The sequence below is a fragment of the Monodelphis domestica genome, chromosome 1, assembly GCF_027887165.1.
Source record: "Monodelphis domestica isolate mMonDom1 chromosome 1, mMonDom1.pri, whole genome shotgun sequence".
Taxonomy (NCBI): domain Eukaryota; kingdom Metazoa; phylum Chordata; class Mammalia; order Didelphimorphia; family Didelphidae; genus Monodelphis; species Monodelphis domestica.
Genome location: NC_077227.1, coordinates 53,684,314 through 53,709,032, shown reverse-complemented (window position 1 = coordinate 53,709,032; position 24,719 = coordinate 53,684,314). Strand labels below are relative to the sequence as shown.

At 34.3% G+C, this 24,719-nt stretch overlaps 1 protein-coding gene across 8 annotated transcripts in view; it reads left to right on the top strand.

The window, feature by feature from the left end:
• The window catches only part of MICU1 (mitochondrial calcium uptake 1), a 238,341-nt gene that overhangs the window by 93,590 nt on the left and 120,032 nt on the right, over positions 1-24,719 (top strand). For all 8 annotated transcript variants that reach the window (XM_007478360.3, XM_007478357.3, XM_056799458.1 and 5 more), the window contains one exon: positions 14,339-14,453. In XM_007478360.3, coding sequence (XP_007478422.2) covers positions 14,339-14,453 — 115 coding nt within the window. The remainder of the gene's footprint in view (positions 1-14,338; positions 14,454-24,719) is intronic.

Below are 24,719 nucleotides of genomic sequence, written 5' to 3'. Positions count from 1 at the left end.
GGAATAGAAGTATTTTCAACATTCCCTCCTCTCCCACCCCTAAAACATGTCTAAAAGACAATGTAATTAGATCTAGGATTTTCCTTATTTAAATCTCAGAACCAGAAGTCAAAAGATTTGGATACTAGCTCTAGCAGTACCATAAATTGCTCTGTAACCTTTAGTATCACATCTCTCTGGACATCAGTTTAACCATTTATAAAATGAAAAGATTGGACTAAATAGATGATGTTCTAAGAGTCTGGGGCTCTAGATATGATAATTTCTTAGAGAGGTTAAGTGTGACTTGGCCCATAGTCACATTACTAGTACTTTTGAACCCAGATCTTCCTGATCCCAAGTCCTGTCCACTCTATGGTTTTTCTTTTGTACATGTAAATTTTTGCTAGATTTTCCAGGGATGTAAAAGAGTATCTGAACATTCCATTTTCAGTCTTATTCTCTAGGCCACACAATTGCTATTATTCTACTTTTGCTCATGATCCATGTTTTCATTTGTCGTGTTACTTGCATTTTCTTTTCCTCATTGTTGAGTGGCAAAATCTTTCCTTTAAAGAAGATATCATTGGATTGAATAGAACAGGAATATTATTTTAAACTTGTAAGTCATAACTTCCCAAATGTATTCAGTCAACTCAATCTCTTTGGGAAAGGAATTTTCCCATGTTTTTTCTTTGTACAGTTTTTATGTATATTCAATAATTTCTGAAGTTTAAATGGGAAACTCCTCCCACTAACTGAAAAATACTTGACATTATTTGACTCTAAACATGTTTTCCCCTCATACTGTTGGCTCACATAATAATTAATAAGAAATTATTTTTTCATATAACTGTTTTCAAACTACTTCAAAAATATAATTCTCTTGTTCATATGATTCAGAATTTCTCTTTTAGTGAATCTTAATTACATTAACCTTGTTAAATCAGTTTTATCTACTTTACTAGAATACAATTAGAAACTTTTATTAACCATAAAATGTCTGATAGTGTCATCTTAAGAAAAGAAAATGATCAAATGTCAATTTTCAATTTAGTTACTGAATTTAGAAATTGGAATGTGGATTGCATTATGTTTCCTTTTATCCTCATACTCAAGGTAGTCTGAAACTGATACCTGATTTTCAAGATCAGACTGACTTTTTTTTTTATTGAAACCAGTACTTTTAAAGTAGAAGACCTCAAGTGTAACTAGAAATTTGGGTTTTGCTTTTATTTTATTTGATAAGAAAGAAAAAAAGGCAGTATTAGATTTAATCATTATCCTACCAGTTATTTAGAATTTGCAAGAAGAGCTTTAACCAACCCTTCCTTACAAATGCACAGCAATAATCAAAGTGAACTGGTCACTGATTCCCTAGTTTCTCCATTAATTAGATTTTATTTTTAAAACCAAGCTTTCCTTGGACACTCAATGAAGTTTTAGACATTTCATTTTTAATTAAAGGTCTTTCAAGGTTCTCTAGTCAGTTCTTCATATATAGTGCTTAAAAAAATATCTCATAGTACCCTTCTGCCCATTTCCCCACTTTAAATTATGGAGACCTCCTATTCCTCAACTTCAGTTCTGAATGGAAAAGTCTGTCCCCAACGATTCTCCCAAATATTTTCCTGGGGAAGTATTGACTAAAACCCTATATTTTATTTGGAGAAAAATTAGAAATTGCCATTTCTTTTTCTTAGGCCTTGTAGGTAATATCAAAAATACTACTGTGTGTTCTTTTCCTGTCTTGATTTCTTAAGTGTTGTAATGTGTTGTAATCTGTATACTTTTTATGCGTATATATGTGTTTAGAGAGTTTGTTTCTTGGTTTTTAATTTTTTGGTTTTGGTTTTTTATGTAATCAAACATTCCCAATTTTTTTCCTTTCCTTTTTCTAACCTTTCTTCCCTCTGATCAGGATTTCTGGCAGGTACTGACTCATCAGCATGTTCTTTCAATTAGTCTGTGCTCCAGAAAAACATAGTTATGCTTTGGGGATAAAAGGGAAAGTGCATGCTAATTTCCTTCCCCTACTGCCTTTAGAATGGTTCAATTCTTGTCACTTTTAATTGAGTTTCATCTTAAATAAGACAATCAGAACATTGAGTCCTTGAGAATATAGTAGCCAACACAATTGAACAGGGAACTTTAAATGTATCAAGGAAGAAAATTTTGTGCAAAGAAAAATGGCTGTGCTGTATTTATTACTATCCTGGAGAAATAGGCAGTTTCTTTCAGTAGTTCCCATTAGCAGTCTCCCTTGACAAATTTTTAATTCTGGCAATTGGACTCCTCAGGTAGTGAGATACTACTAGTTTGAAAAGGAGAGCCAAACTATCTGTTATTATGTTAGGAAACCTACATTGTGAGCTCCTTGGGGACAAAGGCTGTTATTCTTAATCTCCATGTCCCTAATACCTGGTACAACTGTTTCTTGTATGTATTAGTCACTTAAATGTGTTTTGACTTGAATTCAAAGTAAGAGCCACTTTGTAGGAGGAGAAATTATATATTTGTTTTTTAAGAGTCCATTTAGTAAACAAAGGAAAGTAATTGCTTAGCTACCTGAAACCATATAAATTAGTCTAGAACCTTGTAAGTAAGCCAGTGAGCAGATGGAGAAAGCTGTGAAAAAAGAATTTGTCAGAAACCTTCACTGTTTAGAAAGATGTAGCTGTGGACTTATAGATTGCAAGAGGGTCAGTCTTGGAGCACTTTGAGGGTACAAACACTTCAGGTATAATTTGTTTTCTCTTCACGTTCATTATGTGTCCAAGTGCTGGGCTCAGGAAAATAGAAATCACATAGAAAATTGAATCATAAAAGCACAAGTAATTACATTTAATAATTTTATGGTTTTATATAAAGAATTCCTAATCTGCCTTATGGGCATTAGTCTAACACAGAATAAAAGTTGTATTGTATTTTGCTGTGTCCCGAGACCAGATCAATAAGTAGACCCTCACTAAACTGACTTTATTCAGATTAGTGAGTAGCACCAAGAAGACCCATATATAACTTGGTAGAATTATCTTTGACTATTAAAATGAATTGGGCTATCACCTTCAAATAACTACAGTATATTTATTGGGTCCCCCAAATTGAAATTTATATATGGACATTGGATTCATTCAAACTATGACAATAGTGTTGTCACAATTTTTAATGCTAGAGATCTTTATTTTCAGTTCATTTTGATTGCACTTCATCTAAAGGAAAAGAAATCTGATGAGAAGCTGTAACTTCTAATTTAGTAGATACCGCGGTTTTATTAGTACAGTTTTTAGCAAGCACACAAGCTTAGTTTACTAGCAGTAGGTGGCTGTGTGCTTTCTATTTATAACCATCATATGCTAGACTCCCCCCAAAATGAGCAATGGTTCTTCTGAAACATAATTTTCAAATATTAAGCCACATAGAAATCCAGGTGTCTGCTAACTGCTTGAATTTAATTTAATAATTATATTTATGTTAGTTATAATTACCTATTTATTCAGACATACTAGCATGATAATCTAGTAGTAGCAGGTGACCAGACCCTATTAACCTTATGATTTATGTATTCTAGGCTAATAAGTATAGAAAATTTACTAAAAATCTTAGGACGATCATATTTGGATACCCTAACCCTGGCACCTGCAGGGTGATGTATTAAAAAGTCATCATGATATAAGTAGGCTACAGGGAAGCATATATTTGAGCATCAATTGAGAAATGGAATGTGAACATTAATTGAATGGATAAATATGCAAAATTTAGTCTCTTTCTTCTTTAGGTGAAAAGTCTGTCACTTTGAAGTGCTGTCAAAATTTCTTTCTTCCAGAAGAACACTAAATGCCTTTTATTGGTCTTCTTTGAAATACAAACTCAAACTTAAATTGCACTCATGGGACTTAGAATTTAGAGTGCATACAAGTAACTTGAAATAGCAGTACTGAAATTTTCCTCTAGTTTGGACTCTACAAAAAAAAAAAGATAGCCTAAATTAATTTGTGAAGCTATATCCTTTATTAGGTTTACTTTATTAAAACCCAGAAACTGACAGGGGCCCAAATATGCACCTGGTTCTTTTAACCAGAAAAAGGCTACTTCTTGAACCAACAGTTCTAGATAGCATGAAAACTTTTTTTTTATTTAAATTTTAAACAATAGGAATAAGAGAGTCAACTTTAACCAGAGATAACTACTAGTTTGTTTTGATTTCTGTTATAATCAATTAGGGCATGTGCCCAAACTTTCTTCTTCTTAAAATTCATATCCTTATTGATTAAAGGTTCCAGACTAAGTATTACTGCATTCTCAAGGATCTCTTGTGGATTGCTTAGATTCTTGAAATGAAAATTTGTTTTAAAAAGATTTTTCTTTGCCAAAGGAAGTGGGGGAAGAGTTTTCTTGTGTTGCCTTCAACAAGTATAAATCTTGGCAACACACCTGCATCTTTTGGACTTCCACAGGTCCTTATATGGAGCAGTTATTTTCTAGACTGGCCCCAGTTCAGGCTTTCCTTGCTTGCTTTTATTTCAGGGGCTCCTTCTTTGCATGCCCAATCCCTACTGCCTGTGGAAAGTAGAGGATTTTGGGGGAGTTTTCATTTCTATTTGTGGTATAGAATGCTGATCTTGCATTTTAGATGCAGCTTGTTACAAATGGTGATGGATATTTACTGTGTTGCTGGGAGGAATGCCCATAAATGTGTTTCCTGTCTCTGGGTACCACCATTACTAACATTCATGGCTTTAGCCCCTTTCATTTGATTCTTTAAATTCCACAAGCAGCTTAACTATAAGGTGCTCCAAAAAGGAAGTTTAAAATTCCTGTTTTTTCCAAATATTAACCAGTAGGCAACAGGATTATCTTATGTTTTATTGCTTCTAGCTGTGGGCTTAACTGAGCTCATTTGCTTTTGTTGGTGTTGATTTATACCCTAAACATGACCATGCATTTTAATGCTAATCTTTGCATGTTTAGTCTTTTCATCACAAATGTAGGTTTATAATTCAGTATGACATGAAAAAGAATTCTCAGAAAAAAACAAGTAGGTGAGTTTTTTTTTTTGTTCATCCAAATCAAACTTTGTGAAAGCAGCATTAAACCAGCACCCAGTTCATTGAAGGTAGAGGGAGAAGCAGATCTTGAAGACAAGACTATCTTGTTCTTCTTCATCATTTGACACAAGGGATAACTGAGGCCCAATGAGATGAAGAGACTTCTTTGAAGTCACATAGATGGGGAGAACAAAGCCCGCACTCAGATCCAGATATCCTGGCCCCAGACCCCATGCTCCTTTCACATGAATGGCTCACTGTATTCTAATGGTGTCACTTCTTCGCCGTGTCAGTTTTGTAAATGCCTAATGTGTTAGAGGCGAGCTGTCAGACAGACTTGTGGGTGTTTGTTCCAGAGACTTAGTGAACAGTTCTTGCTGATTCATATTTCTTTCGAGTTTGATGTTGTTTTTGGTTCCAGACTCAATTAATTAAAAAAAAAAAACTGCATCCATTGCAGATTACCCATTGACATACTTCTGGGGGCCTATGCTGACTGCCAAAAAGCATTTATAAGCCTATTCTGTAAGAGATGCCTATATCAAAAATGCTTAGACAGCATTATACACTGGGATCCATTAAGAGTTATATGGAACCACATCATTGGCTCAAATCTTGTTCTTCAACCACAAGGGAAATTTGCTTGATGCAGCTGGAGGGGAAAACTGTGGGGGCACAGGGACTATTAGGGGAAGGAGGCCTACTGGAGAAATAGTTAGCAAACATTTCACATTGGACCAGTCTTTTGCTTGAAGAAGATTCAATCCAACCTATTACAAAGATTTCAAGTTACATTTAGGATTATATATTCATGTGAGTGTGAGATACATTTAAAGAGATATAAAGACTTAATAGTCTTATAAGTACAGAAACAAAAATAATGATGTTTTTATAAATGATTAAATTCTCCATCTAAGGAAGAAGAATTCCAGAAGTGATGAATGTCCTTGACTGTGAATTAAACAGAAATTTAAACAAAGATTTTAAACTGTTTTTGGAATTCTATTTCTCTTAAGTGGGAAGAGAAAAACTTATTACAATGAATTGTTTTTCAAAACTGAATACTTAAGGTTGATCCTTCTTGCGAGAGGATTATATGGAGATGCTACAACTCACATGAGTTGAAGCCATGTTATTCTATCAAAGCATGTTCAACATCTGATTGGCTAGGACTTGAGAAATGAAACATAACAAACAAAATGGACAGATTTCACTTTGAACATTAGATGGGCATATGGGTATTTTATATATCATATATATATGTTTGTCGCCCCAAACCATATTTAAGAAAGTTTATAAGGAAAGCATTGTAGAAAATAATAATGGGATTTATTCTTATGGATCTGATAATAGCTCACAAAGCTATTATGAGGTAGAAATAGATCGTAATCATAAACCAAAGTGTTCTCTCTGGTGATCAGTGTTATTATCAGTAAAGGTATTTGTATGTATGTTTCTCTTACTGTCAAAGCTACTGCCTCTAGTTAAACATTGTCTTTCAATGTGTAGTCATTTATCAGTGGAAAAAGAAATATTTCATCCTGTTTTGAGTACTCTGCAAAGCCAGAAGTGGTTGGTTAGAACTAGAAAGAAAATTGCTTTTGCTCAGGATGAAGTTTATAGGATGGTGAATATTATTACCCTACCACCGTTTGTTACATAACATTTTCCATTCTATCCAAATTGAGAATTGAGAAAGATGTGAGGTAAATGAGAAATCTCAAAACTTCATTAATTAGGAATATACCACAATTAAACTTTTTCCCCCTGACTTTACCTCTAAAATAACCTTGTTCCATTTTCTATAAAGAGTACTTTTTAAAAAATTGCTAGTCCATTTTATTGTTGGAGGCAACTAGTTGATGAAGTAGATAGAGCACTGGACCTGGAGTCTGGATGACCTAGAGTCAAATCTGATCTCACCTTGTGACCATGGGCAAGTCACTTAATTTGTCTGCCTCAGTTTTCTCATCTGTAAAATGGAGATAATAACAGTACCTATGTCATAGGGTTGTGAGGATCAAATGAGATAATATTAGTAAAGTATTTAACACAGCCTGACACATATTGCCTGATATATAACATTTCTTCTTTCTTCTCTTACTCTGCAGCATTTTGTGTTAGGTTGGAAACTATTAATCGCTTAGGTTTGGTAACTTTTTGAATCTTTAACATATGTTTGTATTCCACATGTCTACTGAGATATAAGCATAAATTATAAGGATAAATTTAATGAATGTGTTTTCCTTCCCTTCAGATGGAAATATTGTCAACTTGAAATAACATCAATTTCTTTCTTTAAGGGGAACATGAATACTGTTCATTAGATTTTTGTTTGTTTTTGTAGTACAAACTCACTAGCTCTTGAGGGATTTAGACAGACTAAAATGCATTTTAAGTCATGAGGAACAAGTGTCAGTGTGGAGATTTTCCCAGTGTGAATCTACAAAAAAAGATAGCCTAAATTAAGTTCTTAACATATATCCTTTTTTCAGTTTACTTAATGAAACAGCAGAAACAGAGCATGATACAATACAGAAAGAGGTCTGGGGAGCAGCAAGGTGGTTCAGTGGATTGAAAGCCAGGCCCATCAAAGACATGGGGATGCATTTGTAGAGAAAGTTATTTTACACTTACCTTAAGAGAAACTGATACTGTATTGTATAGAGCATTTCAGATCAATAGCTAGATCCTTTGTGGAAAATATATTTGGTGTTTGCTTTCAATTGAAGCCAGAATTTTGTATATCATATAGTGAAATTCTACGGCCATTTAAAAAAAATTTTTTTAAACAATTTAAATCCATGCCTAGTTCATGTCTGCAGTTAGCAAAGTAAGAGTAGCATTTGTTTTCTTGTTAATGTTTTTATTTTATTATTTAAATTATTAAGCATAGTCAAGCAAAACAAATTTTCACATTGGCCATTTCTAAAAATGCTTTTCTTATTCAGTGTATTAGTCTTTTATCCCTTTGTCTAAGATAGACAACATCCTTTGTTATCAGGCCTCTGGAATCATTTGAACATTTAGTTGACTAAATTTCTTAACTTTTCAAAAACTGTTTTTTATTTTTATAATATTGAACTTTGCATTAGTTCATACAAGTCTTTCCATTTCTCTTTGACACTGCTTATTTCTTAGAGTACAATAGTATTCCATTACATTCATGTTTCACATTTTGTTTGGCCATTTGCCAATTGATGGACATCCTCTTAGTATCTAGTTATTTACCATCACAAAAAGAGCTAATATAAATATTTTGGTATGTATCTTCCTTCTGTGATCTCTGGCAGCTTACCTACCAATATACAACCAAGAACTATATAAATACAACTATGAAATATTAGTTGTGTTTTGTTAAAAAAAAAAACAACTACAAACATAGATTGACCCAACAACTTGGAGATATTCATTTCAGTTAAGACAAATTAATATAATAATTACTATTTCCTATAGTTCAGTTACATATTTGGTGCCATGCCAAATCAGACTACCAGTGGATTACTTTGTAGATGTAGAAAAAATAATAAAATGTATCTAAAGGCATAAAAGATCAAGAATCAGGGGGCAGCTGGGTGACTCAGTGAATTGAGAGTCAGACCCAGAGATGGGAGGTCCTGGGTTCATATCAAGCCTCAGACACTTCCTAGCTGTGTGACCCTAGGCAAGTCACTTAACCCCCATTGTCTAAAAAAATTTTTTTAAATCAAGAATCTCAGTGGAAAATGAAAGAAATTATTAATAGAGAGGGCTTAGCAGCACCAAACGTTGAATTATACTAATGCGATAATATACTACAAATATATAGTAGTTTTCAAAACAGTTGGTGATTGGTTCAGACAGACAGACAGAGACAGAGAGAGATCAGTGGAACAACTGAGGAGTACAACACATAGAAGCAAACAAACCTAGTAGCCTAGAATTCAGTAAACAAAAACCACAGCTATTAGGGTCAGGACTTATTATTAAAATTAAATTTCTAGGAAATCTGGATACAATATGGAAAAAATTCTGTTTAGACTATTACCTCATACTTTACTCCAAGATAAGTTCCAAATGTATATGTGACCTAGATATAAAAGATCACCTTATAAACAAATTAAGAAACAAAGAAGAAAATAACTATGACATCTATAGAAAAGGGGAGAGTTCTTGACTAAACAAGGGATTGAATCACAGAACATAAAATGGATAGTTTTGATTACATAAAATTAAAAAGTGTTTTCACAAGTAAATCCAATACAGCTAAAATTAGGAAGGAAACAACTAGCAAAATTTCTCTGATAAAAGTCTCATTTCCAAGATGTTATGAGGCACTGATTCAAATTTATAAGCATAAGAACCATTCTCCCAGCTGAACATGATTTAAGGATATGAACAAGTACTTCTCAAGGGAAGAATCCAAGGTTATCTATAGTCATATAGAAAAATGCTCCAAATCACTAATAATTAGAGAAATACAAATTAAAACAATTCTGAAGTTTCATTTCACACTCTTCATATTAGTGAAAATAATAAATTAAAGAGATAAAGGGAAACAGGCACATTGATTCATTGATTAGACCTGGTTTCAGGTCTAACCATTCTGGAAAGCAATTTGGATTATGCATTAAAAAGTTAATAAACAATTATAAGCATACTCTTTAATCCTTGTTTTTGTGAACTTGTGTTTTTGCATCTTTTAGGCCATTGAACAGGTTTCATTTTTTTAATTGTCCTAAGTTGCACAATGCCTTGCATTTTTAAAGAAAATTCTTTTTTCAATAAACTCAACACAAGTGTCATTGATATAACTTGTTCTGAATGTACTATGCAAAAAAAGCCTAAATTAAGAAATTCAACTAAGTAGAATGGGATCTTGATAAAATAAGACTTTGTATTTGAATGATATAACCTAACACTTTCTTAATTTGCATGTTCCCTTTTAAGAGTTGGTTAGAACCTTTAGTTACGTATATGTAGTCTTGGTTGAATCAATCTCAAAAATATGTACTGAATATCATGATAATATCAAGAGCTTCTTTTATTTAGAAGATGGCCCTATGTCTTTTTAGAATGCCTAGGTCAATTTTTTCTTACTAAAGCTTTAAGTATACATGATTTGTATCTTGTATATTCAGATTCCTTTCTTGCTTCTTTTGTTAGGTTGTCATTGTTTAATTGTTTAGTTATGTCCTATTCTTCCTGACTGACTCTTCCTGACCCCATAGAGGAGTTTCTTGGTAAAGACACTGGAATGGTTTGCCATTTCCTTTTCCAGCGGATTAAGACAAACAAAAGTTGGATGACTTGCTGAGTGATACACAGCTACTAAGTATCTGGGGTCACATTTACATTCAGGTCTTCCTGACTCTGGGCCCAATGCTCCATCTAATGAGCCAAACAAACTCAACTAAAAACCAATTTCTTAGAATTGGTTTATAGATTCTCTCATAAATCAGCTGAGAATATAAATAATCTGTCATAAAAATGGCCACTTCTGAACAATAAGGAAAAATGTTCATCATTTTTAGTTCACTGGAGTTTTGAAGCTTTTGTTGAAACCTGCATGGAACTCTCCAGAGGTATATGTCAAACAGGACCTCTCATAGCACAGAAAAAGGGACAATGTCTACTATTTAGCTATTCCCACCCCAGGAAGGAACATTTTCTTATACATTTAGTTTACTACTCTTTCTGTAACTTGTTTTCTGGTCATTCTTAGTCTGTACTTCCCTTACCTTGAAAACTAAAGAAGTATATGACAAAACTACTAGAAGATATAGGGTGGATTAAATGTTAGTGACACCTTGCTTAGAAGCCAAGAAAGCTTTCTAGGTAAAGAGAAATAGATTATAAAGAAGTGGCTCTTGCTTTTATGAGGTAGTTAGTATGTGTTATTTTGGATCCATTTCACATGCACAAAAAGTTCTTTTTGCTTTTAACCACTAACAAGCTAATACTTTGAAGTTGAGAAAACTCTCCAAATAGACCTTTATCAATTGCCCAGGTGCATCATTCTTAGTTTCTTAAAGTTCATTTTATCCATGCTCAGAAGTTATGATTGTTCTGTGTTGATTTGAGGAAGTAATCTCTGATGGATTTATCTTATTGATTTTTGTCTTTTCCAGAAGCACCCATGTGGCATAAAATAATCCAAAAAATATTTTTCCAGTAAGGATAGGATTTTTCCTCTTTTTTTTCTTTCTTCTCTTTCCCACTCTAGTTGGTCTTTTAGACTAGAAATGTATATTTTAGCCTAAGAAACTGTTTTTCTACAGCCGATTTTCTGTCTGTGCCGTTAATGCCTATGATAAATTCAAAGAATTTTTTTGGCCCTTCAGGCAGTTAACAAGGATATTTACAAACTCTTGGGAATGATAGGTGCATATAAAATGCTTTATATTTAGTCAGCAAATGTATTTTGTTTACTATTAGTGCTACAAAAATAAGTACAATTTAATTGATATTAAAATTAATTTAAAAACTAAAACGTATAGCACTCCCATAAAATTCTTCCTACCCCAAAAAGAAGTAGTTTTAACAACTTATGCAAGAAAGATTATATAGCTTTATATGTTAGTAAAATTACACATAATGGAATAGAGAAATTGTAAGACAGGATGTAAATAGTATGCCCACAACTTTTCATCTTATATTGCCTCTCATAAACAGGGCTTAAAACTGTTGTCAACAATAGTTAGCAATTATAAATAAAAATGAAATGCTTGATTTTCACTAGTGGGAATTTAACCATCAGAAAAAAAAAACTGGATATGCTTCTATTATCATGAATTATCCAAAAGTTAAACCATTAAATTATTTTCAGATTGAATTAAATTTTTTTTTAACTATTTATGTGTTAGTAACAACTCTCAAAGACAGAAAAGCAAAGGCTTGGCAAACAGGGTGAAAGGACTTGCCCAGAATCACACAGTTAGGAAGTGTGTGAGACCATATTTGAACCCTTGATCTCTCAACTACAGGCCTGGACCGCTATCCCCTGTGCCACCTAGCTTCCCCACTCCTTTTCTGCTAAATTTATTTGAAAAGATAAAGGTGACTGATGTAAACCATTCAAAGTATGTTGTCTTTCTTTACTTTGAAAATAATTGACAATAGAAAAATGGGAGCACAAATCAAGAACCTAGTACTCTATAGCTCTGACATATGATGGAAATCAATGTGCTACCATTGTCTAATACTTTCCTTCCAGTTATTAATTTTTTTCATTATGTCAAGTCAAATTCTGTTAGGAAAGAGAGGCTAAATTCTATTGTTAAAATTGTTCAAAAGAAGAGAGACTTAGATACCACTTTGCTATACAAAGATTTTTACTGTCATGGTATTTATCAAAATAGTTTATACATTATTTTCCAAGAGGCATGGTGTGATTCATTTGATTATTAGATTAAGAAGCAAAAGTTGTGGTCCATCTACCATAATTCTATCCTATTTTCCTTCTCATTTTGACCTCAGGTAGATCCCTCTATTTCTGTGTCTCTTAATGTTTTGTTTTGTTTTGTCTTTATGTGGAGAAGAGAATGGAACTAGTAGCATTCTTTTAGAAGTTGTAGTCTTTGTGGAAAATTCAAATCTTGTGTATTTTATGTGGGCATATGTATAATTGCATAAACTGTATAATTCTTGAACATCATTTAGCAGTGTGCACAGTTTCTTCAGGGCACCCAGATATAACATCAATCTGTGTTGTTTCCCTCGTTCTCATTTGTCTATCCCCAAATGAACATGCTCTTGCAGCATACTGACTAATTTAGGAGTTTTATTGTTTCATATTTTGAGAGATTTAAGCCTAAATCTCTCACTAGAGAACACTTTTTCACTATGGACTTCTTTTAATTTTCCTATTTCCACCAAACTTTTATTCAGTATCTTGGTAGAGAAGCAAATATGGAATGGACTCAAAGCTTGCTTAAAGTGGGTTTTGTTGGACTCTGTTTTTCATCATTCATTCTGTTTAAAAGAACTAATCTTTAGGTATAGATACAAATAAAATGAGAACCTATCCCCAGTGGATATCCCTGCTAAAACCAAAGTGCTTCTTTGCTGTCATTGAACTTGTGTATCTGCCCTTTTGAGATTGCCCCCACATCATCCTTCTCTTCTGTAAGGATTATCATTCACATTGACACACTGATGCTTCTTGTAGTACTTTCATTTGATTGGTTAACCAGTTTCCTTTCCTTTATCTCATATATGATGGAATCCCCACTAGACTGAGGTAACCCATGGGTCAATTATATAGCTGGCTGTTGGCCTGATGATGTTTGTTGGTTTGGTTTTCTGATACTCTTCCCAAGTTATGCTTATATTTTGCATTGCTTATACGTGCTTGCATGACTTAATGTGACTTTAATTGCACTTAGTTTCTTTAATGTTCTGTTATTTTGATATCCCCATGTATGATAAGTTCTTGAATAGCTATGTTTTTTTTTCTAGCACAGATGATATTCAGTACCCAGTCTAACCCTGATGGATCCTTTTCAGTATTTAAAGATGTAGAGCTATAAAGTCATCAGGTGGCTTTTGACTTAGCTCAGAAGTGAGAATACAAAGTAGATACACAGAATAGTTCAATGATCCAGAACAGTGTAGTCATCAGGAAAGCCCAAAGGGTCAGTACTGACATACAGTCTTAACCCTTTTCACAGGAAAAAGGTATGTCTGTCTTGGATAAAAGCTAAATTTCTAAAGAGTCCCTCATAGGATGACATCAACCAAAAGTACTAACCATGGTAAACCAAATATTAATAAATAAGCTAAACTAAATACTACTAAAAATGAAAATCCAAACTTAGCAAACACACTTTAGTTCAAATTCTTCTTTGGAGAATTTATTTTGCTATGTTACCAAAATTAACTTACATTGGAAAAAATTTTTATAATTAAGAGTATCAGGAATTAATTTTCTGGGCTTCTGTGTATAACAGAGCAGTGAAGTGGGAGGTTCAAAGAGATATTCTTAATGTCTTTTCATTTTGGTCTTATGGAAGAGGGCAGATCGAGTTTAGAAACAGAACACAATAGATCCTTGCTTGAACCAATATGTGGTCAGAAGGTTTTTTTACCTACTATGGGACACACTGCTATTTGCCAATTCTACATTGTCTGATTTAATAATTTAAAAAATGTTTCCTTGTAATTTCTGTATTCTTGAAGGCTGTAAAGGATCCATTGATTTAGAATGGCCTTCAAGAATGTGCTTCTGAGGAATAGTTTGATGCCACTGTGTGTAAATAATGGTTCTTTCTTTTATTGTTTTTTGACTAACTTGTTATCTTCTTTATTTGGGGGGCCGGAACGCTTAATAGAAAATATCTCAGGAACGAGAGAGATTTGCTGATGAAGACAGCATATTTTTCTCACTTGGAGAGTGTGGACTCATCTCCTTTTCTGACTACATCTTCCTCACAACTGTCCTTTCCAGTAAGTATAAGCTTTTCTTAATAAAAATAATATATCTTTTGGGGTATAGGTAGAAGGAAAGGGAGGAAGAGTAGGAGTAGGGTGTATTAATAGAATAAAAGAAGGGAAAGGAATGAACATATGGCTCCTGCTATGTGTCAGATACTGCTATGGTGCTAAACACTTTTGATTTTCATGCATTATGTCACTTGATCCTCACAGAAACCCTGCAAGGTAGGTGCTAATATTCTCCCCATTTTATAGTTCAGGAAACTGAGGCAGACACAGGTTAAGGGACATTTACCCAAGACCACACACAGCTAATAACTGTCTAAAGCCAAATTTAAACTCAGGTCTTCCCGATTCCAGGTCTAGGGCTCTACTGTGCCACTAGTTGGCTCTAAAAAATTAATCTAGGAGTAGATAGATGGCTTAGTGAATGAATAGTACACCGGGCCTTGAGGCAGGAGATCCTGGGTTCAAAATCTGGCCTCAGACACTTCCTGGTTTTTTGTCCCTGGGCAAGTCATTTAAACTGTTTGCTTAACTCTTGCCCTCCTAACCTTTAGTTTTAACTAGGATAGAAAGTAAGGGTTTAAAAAAAAGATTATGCTGCATAAGTGTTGTATTTCTGGCTGTAGTCTCCTTTCTCATCATGGTCTTTTAACAGTAAAATCTCAATTCCTCTTTCTAAAAGTAGAAAAGTGACTCAGTGGTTTAACATGGTTATATGTCCCACTGAATCTTAAAGGCATACTTTTAACTCCAAATTCCGTCCAAGGAAAATATTGCTTTGTTTTTTTTAACTTATTTGTATATTACTGAATGCTTTCCTACATACAGAAGTTCCATCCCATAAAATGAAAAATTTTAAGGAATAGAGAAACTATGTGAATATTATTAGTTCTATATTATTTCTTTAATATATTATAATTTCTCTAAACATAAGCAAAAAGTTAATTTAAAATTCAACCCTAAACTTTAAAAAGTAATGTTTCCCATATTCTTTTTTTTAAAACCCTTACCTTCCATCTTGGAATCAATACTGTGTATTGGTTCCAAGGCAAAAGAGTGGTAAGGGCTGGACAATGAGGGTTAAGTGACTTGTCCAGGGTCTCACAATTAGGAAATGTCTAAGGCAAGATTTGAACCTAGGGCCTTCCATCTCTAGACCTGGCTCTCAATCCACTGAGCTACCCAGCTGCCCCCTTCCATATTCTTAATGGTCCATGACAAACCTCTGTTACTTCCTCTATCCAGCCACCCTTCTACCCACACACCCTTATCTTCAGCTATGCTTACTATCAACAATTTTTTTAATACCTATTACATTTAGGATATTACGATAATTGTTACAGACAGTACAAAAAGTTAGGTCATAGTTCCCATCTTTAAGGAGCTCATGGACCTGCATTTATATTCATATGCCCATTGCCTGAATGAACTCACTGGAAATTGCTCTAACAATAGTAGAAATTTTGCTTTGGACTAGAGTGAAGCTCACAAACAAGGCAATTAAAAAAGACAAGTGTACTTGAGATCCTAAAATGTGTTACATGCCATGTGAATCGAGTATTTCACATCACATTTAAAGAGATTCATAATCCTGTTCTAACAGTGCCAGAATAGTGGTATTTATATTTTGTATATATAATTTCCATGTGCATTCCTTATTGATAATAAAATCTCCCAATAGGGAGGCAACGTAGCACTAGAAATCAGGAGACCTGGCTTTTAAATCAGACTTTCCACTAACTAGCTAGTAGGTAAATCACTTCACTCCTTTGTATTCCACTTCCTTTATGAATGAAAGAGTCTAAAAAGACTTACAGTTTCTCATTCTTTTTCCATCAGTGCCCCAGGCTTCTCCATATCCAACCAACCCATGCTGTCTTCACATTTCTGACTATTTAAAACCATTAGCTTAGCAGGTTCAAATATATATACTTTAAAACGTAAGAATAAACTAACAGTGAGAAGACTTGCTACATCATTCATTCAACATTTATACAATTTCTGCTAACTACTGAGCACGGTTCCATGCAGACTATAACATACATCTACTCCAAGACAAGTTAAGCCAACCTAAATTCTCAGCTGTTTATGTTTTATATTATGAATAGTCCCTGCAGCTGTTGATGCTTTTAGTCCACAGATGGTGCCAGTAAAAGTTGGAGAATTTGTCCTTTCTAATGGAACCATTTCCATCGAAGCATGATTTGTGATGATAACTCAGGGATATGCTTTGTTATATTCTTTTTTCTTCCTTCTACATAAATCCTATTAGTTTGTATCCTGACTCTGTTATTCAAATAAGTTTCTAGCAGACTGACATGTAGATTTTTATAGCATGAGTTAAAGAAAGCTTTAACAACTAGAATTTTCAGTCCAATCCAAGTATATTTTTCCTTCAGCAGTTGGGAATCTGAACACTGTCAGATGTTAAATCAGAAAACCACCCAAGAGAACAACTGGGTCCCAGCTCATTGGAGGGAAAATGAAGGGCTCACTAAATATTAATAGTTTTTCTAAGGACCCTTAACATGAAGAAATTATAGTCTCCACTTGTTGCCTCCAATTTCTCTCTCACTCATTACTCAACTCATTGTAGTTTAGATTCCAACCTCAGAATTCTGTGTTTCTGTATTGGTGAATCTGGTGAACTCAGGCTTTCATGAACTGAACTGTATAGAATTTTTTGGAAGAGAAGAGAGAGACCAATTAGTAGAATATTGCTGTAGTTCAGCTAAGAGGTAATAAAAGTCTGAACTGTGTGTGTAGAAGAGGATATGCTTGTGAGAGATTTTATGGAAGTAGAATTAATAATACTTGGCAGCTCATTGGATATATGGAATGACAGAAAATGAGGAGCTGAGGATGATATAAAGCTTTTTTGTATCTAAGGGACTAAGAGTATATTGGGGTCCTTTTCAGAAACAAAATATTTCCACATGGGTTTAGAGGAAAAAATAATGAGTTCTGTTTCTAGACATGTTGAGTTAGAGGTGGTTCCAAGATATCCACTTCCAAATGTCAGATAGGCAGTTGGTGACATGGGACTGGTGTTCAGGAAAAGACAACAAGATAATACATAAGATCATAGATTTAAAGCTGATGGGGACCTCAAAGCAATCCAGGCTAACTCCTGTTATTTTATTGAGGAAGGATTGAGATTCAGAGAGATTGCGTTACATAAGTTCACATAGATAAGCTATGGTAGAGTTGGGATTTGAATTCACATCCTGTGACTCCATAATATAATATCCTTCCCACTGAGTGATCAGCATAAAGATAATAATTACATCTTTGGGTAGAGAGAACCATTTCAGTTGGGTGATAATGTTAGATGCTAGGTTTTAAAGTGAGGAGTGACATGAAAGAAAAATAGAGGCAACAAATGTAGCCAGCTTTCTCTTGTCTAGTGAGGATTTTTTAAGTATGGATAAGATCTAGCCATTTTTAAAGGCAGCATGGAAGGAACTAGTAAATAAGGAGAGAGTGAAGATTAGGGAAATAGAGGAATGATCATAGGGTTGATATGCTGGAGATTGGATCAAGGGTACCTGTAGAAGGGTTGTCTTTGGTGGGAAGGATCACACCTTCATTCAAGTCTGAATTAAAGAAGAAATAGGGTAGTACTAAGTAAGCAGTTTTGAGATTAAAAAGTACGAGAGAAGAGGGAGTTCAAGAAAAATAGATTTTGCTTTTCCATTAATAAGGTGAGGTCCTTGTCTGAGAGGTTGGGCAAGGGAAGATATAGAGATTTGAGAAGAGATTGGTATGGGAAATGTGATAGAGAATAAATTAGAAGGAAATAAAAGAATTACCTTACTGCAATGAAGACTCATCTAAGTTGAGCTTAGATTAACATAAATTTATATTGGACTCACTTAGCATAATGGCATGACTTTTTCTAACACTATTTAGCATCATGTGAGTAGGGATGGAAGGAGCTGATAGTCATCTGAGGCACTTCTAAGACCAATTATAGAGAAGTCATAGATCTATACAATGAAAGGAATTGCTACATCAGAAATTCCTTCCACCGGTGAAATCATAGGTCTGAACAAAAATAATAAATTAAATTACATTAACATATGAATGAATATGAATGAATGAGAAGGAAGTAAGTGGGAGGAAATATCATTAGTTTAAGTTCAAACTTTGAAAAATCTCAACAGCAACTAATGTCAAGCAAAGCCAAATACTCTTGTTAATGTAAGCCTTGTAAAGGATATTTATTAATGAGGTTTGTTTGTTAACTAGATGAAGTAAATGTTATCCATATATATAAAGTGCTATCAACCACAGAGTCTTAGGATAGATGAAATTTGTTCATTTCATAATATTTCATAATAATAAAGTTTGGACTTTAGTCCAACAGTTTGTAAAATTTGTCATTATTTATTATTTTATTCATATGTAAACCAACTAAATTTATAAGCTTACAAACCAATAATATTAAACTAATCCTTAATGAAGAGCAAAAGGTACTAACAGACTGTGGGAACATAAATTAGCTCCACCCCCAACACCTGCCCCAGAAACACCTGGCAGAACACCAGGACTTTGTTCCTCAGCCTCTCCTAGAGACCAGGACTCCCCACCTGCCTCAGGGACATCCAGTGAAGTTAATCCAAGTAGCTCACCTTCCCCAGAGACAACCAATAAAGACAATCCAAGTTGCCTTGTTCCCTACACTCCCTCCTTCCCCAAACCTATAAGACCCATTGTCTCTTCCCCTCTCAGACAGGATTCTGTAGCCATATACTGGCATTTGCTGCCCCCCCCCTTGCTACTCCTTTCCTCCATTCTACCCCAGGGGGGACTGCCTTGTCAACTCTCTTAGCACTGGGATTCTGTTTGCTGCACTCCTCCCTCCTCCCCCGGGGACATTTTTGCTAATCTTGGCTTTGGGTCCTCTTGCTGCTCCAAATAAACTTTGCTATACTTCCCTACTCTTGTCTCTCATTTGTCTCTTGGGTTGAACCTTCGTCATTTAGACTGACAGGTACAATAAATGTCTAATCCATATTATACTAAACCTTTTCCTTACAATTTATTAGTATTCTTAGTAGAGTAACTACATACATTGAGACCAGAACACTACTACTTTGTTTACTTATTTTCCCTGGGCTTTAAAGTTATCATCATAGGACTAATGATAATCAGACAAAATTCAGCATATTCTATCCCTCATTTTTATTCCTTCTTGGGTTTTCTTTAGAATCTATAGAAAAATTAGAGACTCTTCTTTATATGTAGATATGGTAATGGTCCACTATATATTTCAGCATCATCTTATGAATTTGGTTGGTTATCCCATAGGCAATGGTTTCACAAACCTAGAGCTCTTTACACTTTCTAAAGCAATTTCCTCAAAAGAGTCCCTTATGGTAGATAGTATGCAGATCATTATCCTCATTTTACAGATGAGGACACTAACAGTTAAAATGACAGAGCAGTTGGGTGGTGCAGTAGAAAAAACATTGAATTGGGAGACAGACAAGAAAACTTCAATTCAAATCCTACCTCAGGCACTCACTAGCTCTGTGACCCTGAATGAGATTCTGAATCATTTCAGACTCAGTTTCCTCATCCAACAATGATGACTGACTAACATAATTCATAAAGCTGTTGTAAGGATCAAATGGTACAGTATATGTGAAGCATTTTCAAAACCTTAAAGCACTACATAAACAGTTGTTATTGCTTTTGGTTTTATAGTCAATAAATGTCAGAGCCAATATCCAAACTCATGTCTTCTGATTATGAGCCTTGTGTCCTTCCATTGTATTCATTGTATAATGATCAAATATTTTTTCAAAAATATATAGTAATACTTCCTGCATCTCTCTTACTAATAAATCAGTGCTAGAAGGTAGGATTTATCCTGGTTTCCTCATAATAAAGTTATTATCAAGAGATTTTATAGTACTTAGTTGAAATCAAAGTATTTTTGGCTTCCATTATTAAGTACGTTTAGGATGATGCAAATATTATTCAGGGATAATGAATTTTTTTATAAAACATTTACAAGGTTGTCAGTATAAACCTTCTAACAGTTTATCTGAAGCCTTTAAAGATCACAGAATCAAAGGTGGGAGGAACCTCAAAGGCCATCTTGGAAACCCATGAGAGAGGAAGAAGCCATTGTGCACAAGACCTCCAAAGTGGTCATCTAACCTTCACATGAGACTGCTTGCAAGAGGGAACCTGCATTTCTTCCAAAGCAACCCATTCCACTTTGGATAGCTCTAATAATTATGAAAATTATTATAAAAAGCTCTATCACTTTTTCCTATAAGGGGTTCAGGATTAAATAACAAGCAAAGAAAACTTTGCTATATCTTATTTAGATACTGACTATATAATATCCTTCCTGTGGGGGAATTACCCACAAGTACTAAACTGGAATTATAAGAGAAAGACAAAGAAAACTAATGAAAAGTTTTTTATATATTGTTGCCGTGTGTGAGCTATTTATTTGGAATTACAAACACTGTATTGCTTATTATAAGTAAGGTATAGTGCTGCTTGCCGAAAGAAAATTAAGTGTCATTGGGTTTATTTACCAATAACTTCCTACTCTGGCACAATCTCTTGCTGTAGTTAATGCAATGTTATTGTGAAAAAATATAGTCTGAATAGAGTTAATTAAGTAATGTTTTTAAGTATATCAAGAATTCACAGTATCAAGTACAGTTTCAGCCAAATGACTTAGAGAACACCATATCCTTTTAGATGGTCCAGTTGCTCTCTGTTTTAAAGAATTTAAGTCTTTGCATGATTTCGAGGAAGCTAAGAGTCATTTTAATGTTTAGTTATTAAATATCTCCATTATACTACAAGATCAAGAAACTTTTATTTTATCTAGAAGAATTATATCTTTAGGAAACAAGGGTTTTGGAATAGGTTTGAAGTTAGCAGAGGAAAAAGAAATTACTAAACTGAGAACAATTTAACAAGGAAATTCTAACATAAGAGCAAAATAAACTATGTAGCAGAATTTCATTAAAATTCTAGAACGATGATTTCAAACTCAAGTAGAAACAAGGACCACTAATCCATACAAAAGGATCTCTGACGGCCACAAAATAATTTAGTTTTAATACATATTATTATTGTTTTATTGTATTTTTAATTGTTAAATTTTTCCCATTTACATTTTAATCTGATTTGGGTTGTACTTGGGAGTGTTGGGGAAAACATGCAACCTGTGGATCATGCACTTGACACTTTTGTTCTAGGACATATTTGTTAAAGCAATGACTAGTGAACATCCAGAAAAGTCTGTGATCCTAAAAAAGCCACCATGGCTTCATTCAGAACAAACCATGCCCAGCAAATCCCATTCCTTGTTTAATAGGATCTTTAGGAAGGTAAATTAGAAAAATGGCATGGATGTTGTTTACATAGCACTGAACCGCATTTGTTATGCTGTTTTCTGAAAAAGATAAAGCAATGTGGGCTAGAAAACAATTAGGTGGATTCAGCCTGGATAGAATGGCCAGACTCAAAGGTAAGTTATTTAATAGTTCATTATTTCATCTTGGAAGATCTTTAGTAGGATACTAAGTTGCTTAGCATTTTTTTAATACATGACTTGTATAAAGAAACAGAAGCAATGCTTATCAAATTTACAGGTGACATAAAAACTAGAAGACAGTTATCATAATAAATTACAGTGTTAGGATCTTAAGAGTTCAAAAAGCTTTAACATTGGAATGAATCCTGTAAAATGAAATGTTAAGTCATATACCTGGGTTCACAAAGTCAGCACTGGCCTAAGTGGACAGCCATTCATATGAAAAAGATGTAGGGATTTTAGATTGAGACAACAGTGTAATCTGATGTGTGGGCTTTAATTTGAAACAACAGCGTACTATGACAACTATGAAAGCGAAATGTAATTGGTTTCCACCTCTTGACAAAGAGGTGTTAGACCAAAGGCACAGAGTGAAACATTTATTTTCAGATATGGCCAATGAGTGAATTTGTTTTGCTTGGTATTTATTACAAAGTAGGGCTCCTCTTTGGCAGAGAGTAAGTTACAGGGAAAATTCACTATATAGTGATTGTGTTAAAAAATAAAAGAATCCATGAAGTTAAAAATACACAGAAGCAAAGAAAGGCAAATTTTGTGGGGAGACAAACAGAAGTTTCTTATTATCTTACTAAATTTAATATATTTTTAAAAAATGTAACAGAATTTCATAGTTTAACATGAATCCTTTTCTTTTCTTCTTTGTTTATTGAAATGTTCATGTTTGGTAATAGTTGTCAAATTCATAATAAAATTTTTGAAAAAAAAAAAAACAAATGCAATCATAGGGTGCTATAAAGAAAAAATAACTTCCACAGTTAAGGAGGTGATAGTCAAATCTTATTCTGCCCTGATCAGGAGAGATGGAGTATTGTATTCACTTTTAGTGCCCTACTACCATTTTAGGAAATAAATTGAAAACTTAGATCTGTGATGGCAAACCTATGGCATGCATGCCAGAGGGGGCACTCAGAGCCCTCTCTGTAGGCACAAGCACTGTTACCCCAACACAGAATTCACCAACGTCCGTTACTAAAAAGGCAGAAGGAGGCAGGGCTAGGCTGCTCCTCTCTTCTCCATGATTGCCTGAAGACATTTCTCATACCACCTACTCCTCTAAAAGGTTCGCCATCACTGACCTAGAAAATATCCACAAGAGTTAGATCAATTGGGAATTGAGTTTAGAGAAGAAAAGTATTTAAAAGATCATGATAATTACCTTTGAGGATTTGAAGAAATGGCATAAGAAGATGGATTGGTGGTGTTCCATTTAGCCCTAGAGGACAGAATTAGGAGCTGTGGGTAGAAGTTGCTAGTATAGAATAGTTACCTCAGAAAGTGACGTGTTCTCCCACAAATTTTGAACACCTCTTTGCCTTGTCTTAAAACAAATTCTACATGACTGTAGGATCATGGATTTCAAGATGGAAGGGACCTTCCAAACCATCGTATCCTCCTTTCTTAGGAGAGCTAGGACCTAGAGAGGTTGAACAACTTGACCAAAATCATACAGGTGTTAAGTAGCAGAGCCTTGATTTGAATGCAGACCATTTGCCTCCAAATTCCTTTCCACTGGACAATACTGCCTATCATGTATTGGCTATGTTGTAGAGGAAATTCTTAGTTAGATACAGATTAGGCCAGATGATGTCAAAGTCCCTTCTATTTCTGAGATATGTGATTCTGTGATCCTATACATGGGAAGGTGATTTTTATTGAAATCTTATTGAAGACTTTATATTTATCCCCTATTAATTTTCATCTTAGACAACTTAGCCCAGTGTTGTAGTCTATGCAAATTTTCTTTGAATCTTGATTTTAGGATTTCCTGTCTTGACCCTTTATCTAGCATCTTTTGCATCCACTGCAAATTTGATAAACATGCCATCTTTACCTTTATTCAGATCATAGATAGAACTATTATGCAGAGGAAGCTGGGTGGTTCAGTGGATTGAAAGAAAGGTCCAACAAACTGACCTTTGCCTTTTTGACTCTCTTATCTTTGCTCAAAATTGGGACATTTGCCCTTTTCCTATTCTGTGGTACCTACCTCCCTCTTTGTGCTTTTTCAGGGATCATATTGACAAGTTTTTTTAGTACCCAAGGATATAGTTCACTCTTTCCATCTTTTAGCTGGATTACTACAATAGCTCCTAATTGGTCTCTTTGCCTCTGACTATGCCTCTCTCTAATTCATGCTCCACAAAGCTGCTAAACTGATATTCCTAATCTAACCACACACTTATTTCAGTAGTTCCCTTTACCCATAAAAGTTAAATACAAACCTCTCTGTTGAAATCCCTTTATAATCTGACTTGAGCCTGTCATTGTAAACTGATTTCACATTACTCTCTCCACACATACTGCATTTTGACTAACCTGTCCTATTAACCATTCCTCATTCCATCTCCCACTATGCCTTTCCACAGAGGACGCTGGCAGCTCTCCATGACTCAAATGTACTCCCTCTTTCCACCTTTTTGAATGTCTTTATCTATCAAAAGCTTAGTTCAAATGCACTCTCTTCTTTCCTGACCTTTTCTTATCTTTATCAGGTGCTTAGCTTTCATCTAAACTCCCAGCAGAATTACTTCATATTTTCTTTCTTGTATACTGTATTTTGTACTTATTAACTAGTTATAAAGAGTTCCCATCCCTCCTCAATGTCAAGTGAGGTCCTTGAGAACTAAGACTATCTTGATTTTTTTTTTGTCTTCCTAACCTTAGCACCTAACAAAGAA